Source organism: Colius striatus, chromosome 1 (genome assembly GCF_028858725.1).
Source record: "Colius striatus isolate bColStr4 chromosome 1, bColStr4.1.hap1, whole genome shotgun sequence".
NCBI lineage: Eukaryota > Metazoa > Chordata > Aves > Coliiformes > Coliidae > Colius > Colius striatus.
This window is the reverse complement of record NC_084759.1, coordinates 174,494,501-174,498,050: the sequence shown is the minus strand read 5'-3', so window position 1 is coordinate 174,498,050 and position 3,550 is coordinate 174,494,501. Positions and strand designations below refer to the sequence as shown.

Below are 3,550 nucleotides of genomic sequence, written 5' to 3'. Positions count from 1 at the left end.
TATGATTCTATGTGCCACTGAAAGGATTAAATGAAATATTTACCTTATTTCATGAAGCTACCTCTGAAGGGAAGCCACCCACCCTTAAGATGAAGCCCAAACCCCCATGATGGTGTCAGGCTTGTTTACCACATGTGACAGCAAGCAGGTGGAGATTAAGACAACTGATTACAATCAATCCAGTTATTGCAGCTTAACAAGTTGCTGCCAATTAGCTTCAGCCCTCATGACTGACAACTTTCACTCAGTGTCTAAGGCAAGTGCAAAGATAACATGTCAACCTTTACCTATTTTCATTATGTGTTAATATTTATAAACAAATACAATAACTTTACTTCTCGTGAGTAATCCCATGACTAAGTTCTGAATAAAATGAGTACAATGCCACCCATTTAAAGTTTTCACACAATTAGTGTCAAACAAGTTAGCAGTTGAAGGCCATAAAAACTTATCCTCTGCTGCTAGGCATCCTGGTGGCAATTCTAATCTTTTTGTTCTGATCAGTCCAAGAAAACGAATAATTTTTTTTGCCCTTGTGATTTTACTGAAAAGCTTTTATGAGCCTGTGAAAGGAATTGCAGAAAGTCTGAGCATTTTTCTCAGTAGTCGACTTGAGTTTGCTTCTGTGCTCACTGCAGACGAACTGAGTTATCAGCATGACTGAGAGTGTTTTATAGGGTCAGCCTCTGCCTCTGAAGAGTCAGCAGTATGCACTGAGAGTGCCTCTAAACATGCATGAGAAATTGCTATGTATGGACCAGAGAGTAAAAGCCAAGGCTAAGCTTGCACTGAAGGCATTCATATTAATGCCATACTGTTTGTTTTTCCCAAAGAAGAGATCACTGTTGCACAGCCCTGCACTCACAGAGAAAGGAGACGCAGTTCAAGGACTGACAAGAGATGTTTTTTAAAACATTTTCTCTCCTTTTATTCGTTTTTCCTGATGATTGCTACAAGCCAAGGAGGTATTCAGGAATGTAACTGCACGACACAAACACAGGCAGCAAACTAAGTCGATGGCATGAAAGGTGTATCTGAGAACACAGAGTTGACTGAATCTGAGTCAGATTTTGTTCGAGTAGTTTTTAAGATACTCTCAGCAATGATATTGTCATTAGGAAACAGTTTTACTTTCCCATTCTGACTGTGTTTTGGTTCGTGCACAGGTTCCAGGAAAACCACTCGTTTACCGGTGCTAGCCTTCTTCTCATCAGCTGTCAGCTCTTGTGGCGACGTGGAATTCAGTATGGACGAGTGAGCAGTGGTTTGGTTCAGCTTTCTCTTCCTCCTTTTCGCCTTACATTGGCATGGACAAGGGGTCAGATAAAGATACAGCAGTACTAAAACAATACTGGCTACGCAGGCAGCAAGAGTGGTAAAAGCTGTATTAAAGGCTTCGTGAGCATGGGACCTGTTCACTGTGAAATTGCTAACATTTATTCTAACCTCTATGGTTTCATTTAATAGTCTTTTCTTATTTATTGCAATGCAGGAATACAGCCCCGAGTCCTCTAGCTGGGCATCTGTTATCTCCAGGCTCCCATTATGAAACACTTTGAAGTTGTCTGTCTCCCTGTCTGGCTCCAGCAATCTATTGTTCGGACTAACCCAAACAAAGTACGTGCCCGCATCGCTGATTCTGCTGTCACAGTGTACAATCAGCCTGTCACCAACCTGGGCATCATGAATAAACCCAAAGGCCTGGAATGAGCTGTTGATGGTGCTTTCAGAGCAATTCAGAAAGTTGTCGTGCAGTAAAGGCAGTTTATTGTAACCTTTTGGCTCTGACCGCATCAAACAGGTGTACTCATTTTTGAAGTCCATCACCGAGCTGAAGTGCCTTTGATACCAGAAAATCAGCATGGAGTACAGCATACAGTCACAATGAAATGGATTGCCATGAAGATAAATTCCACTAAGATGTTTGGCTGGCACTGAACTCAGGCGCTGAATTGGCATTGACTGGATATGATTAAAGGAAACGTCCAGCAACACAAGGTCTGTCAGTTTATGTTTTCCAGTGTACAAATCCAGCGGGAAGTGTGAAAGCAAGTTATAGCTTAAGTACAGTTTCTGCAATTTGTACAATCCTCCAAAGGCTGAAGACTCTATCTGTGTTATCTGATTGTTGTACAGCAGGAGAACCTCCAGCACCCTTAGCTCCTGGAACACAGGGCTGCTCAGCGTCTTCAAGCTGTTGGATGACAAGTCTAGGTACTTCAGATTCGGGGTTGTGGAAAAGCTTCCAGTGATAATGCTGCTAATGCTATTATGATTGATTATTAAAGTGTTCAGTTTCTCAAACAGCACTGGGACCCATTCAGGCTCCAAAAATCCAATTCTGTTATAACTCAGATCCAGCCTTTTCATACATTTATAAAGATTTCCTGGCACTCGAGAGAGGTTCTTATTGGTGCAGCTTACGATATCACTGGCACAAATGCAGGCTGTTGGACACATCCCCAGGGCACTGCCACAAACGCTCACCGTGAAGACCAAGAGGCATGCCAGGCCTTTGCAGTTCACTTTAAAAACTCCGACATGAGTAGGAATTGCCCGCCAGATTAAAGACATTGTCGCTGCCTCTTAGCTGTCTCCCAGTGCTTCTTGCCACAAATTATATGTGCAGTTGGCTTTGCACTAATTGCTGTCAAAAGAGGGATACAGAGGTACAGTACGTTAACATTTACAATTCATACCCTGCCTGATTTCTTATTCATGCCGCTTGAAAAATATAGCCAATTAATCTTTATTTCATACAGTTAATTATAAAATCTGGTTGCTTTTAGGTGATATAAGCTTAACATTGGTTTTACAAAAACATGAAATATTGCACTTATCTGTTAATATTCACACTACAGATACACTTTTTCTCTTCAAAAGCAATGCAACCATTCTTCAATTCTGGACCAAGGAATGCAATTTCTGACAGTTCATAAAAGAAAGAAAATACCAGAAACGTTCTGCTGTGGAACATGACTGGGCAATGGCATCTCCGACCTGTTTCCAAATCTACCCAGACAGAAAGCTCCTGGTACAGGAAAGAGAAAGCCTCATTAAAAAAAGGCCATTTTCTCATCTAGTGGGGAGCAGTTACAACATGTGTTTCCTCCCAATCAGAAAATGTCACATACTTCAAGCACAGAATTTTCTTAGACTACTCAGCTTTACATGTCTTCTCTTTTTTTTTTTTAAATTTAGTATCTGATAGTTCAGGTAACAACAACCTATTTTTAAAGTTATTCAAGAAGGTCCAATTGGAACATTTTATATTCTGCCAATTTTTTTTTTTCCAAAAAAGCAGTTAAGGAGGAAATTTTCTATGCTTGGTGCCTACCTCAGGCACAAGATTGGGGAACTTTCAGTAAGAATGAGTCAGCCATTTCTCAAAACTTAGTAAAGGAAAAAAAAAATGCTCATACTTAAATAGTAAGAATAAAACCTACAAAATATTCTGGGTTTTGAGAACACTTTAGTGTCACTATTGTTTGAAGTGAAGACATAACATTTGGCAGGCTGGTGATCTGTGCCAAGGGATATACTTTTTGCC

At 40.5% G+C, this 3,550-nt stretch overlaps 1 protein-coding gene across 1 annotated transcript; it reads right to left on the bottom strand.

The window, feature by feature from the left end:
• Nucleotides 1–1,007: 1,007 nt before the first annotated feature.
• On the bottom strand, nucleotides 1,008–2,593 carry AMIGO2 (adhesion molecule with Ig like domain 2). The gene has a single exon (XM_010195344.2). It carries the CDS (start codon nucleotides 2,572–2,574, stop codon nucleotides 1,009–1,011), a length of 1,566 nt encoding a protein of 521 aa, XP_010193646.2. The 5' UTR covers nucleotides 2,575–2,593; the 3' UTR covers nucleotide 1,008.
• Between the last annotated feature and the right edge of the window lie 957 nt (nucleotides 2,594–3,550).

Excerpts from the sequence above, each read along its gene's own strand:
- AMIGO2 (XM_010195344.2), bottom strand. The coding sequence starts at position 2,574 with ATGTCTTTAATCTGGCGGGCAATTCCTACTCATGTCGGAGTTTTTAAA.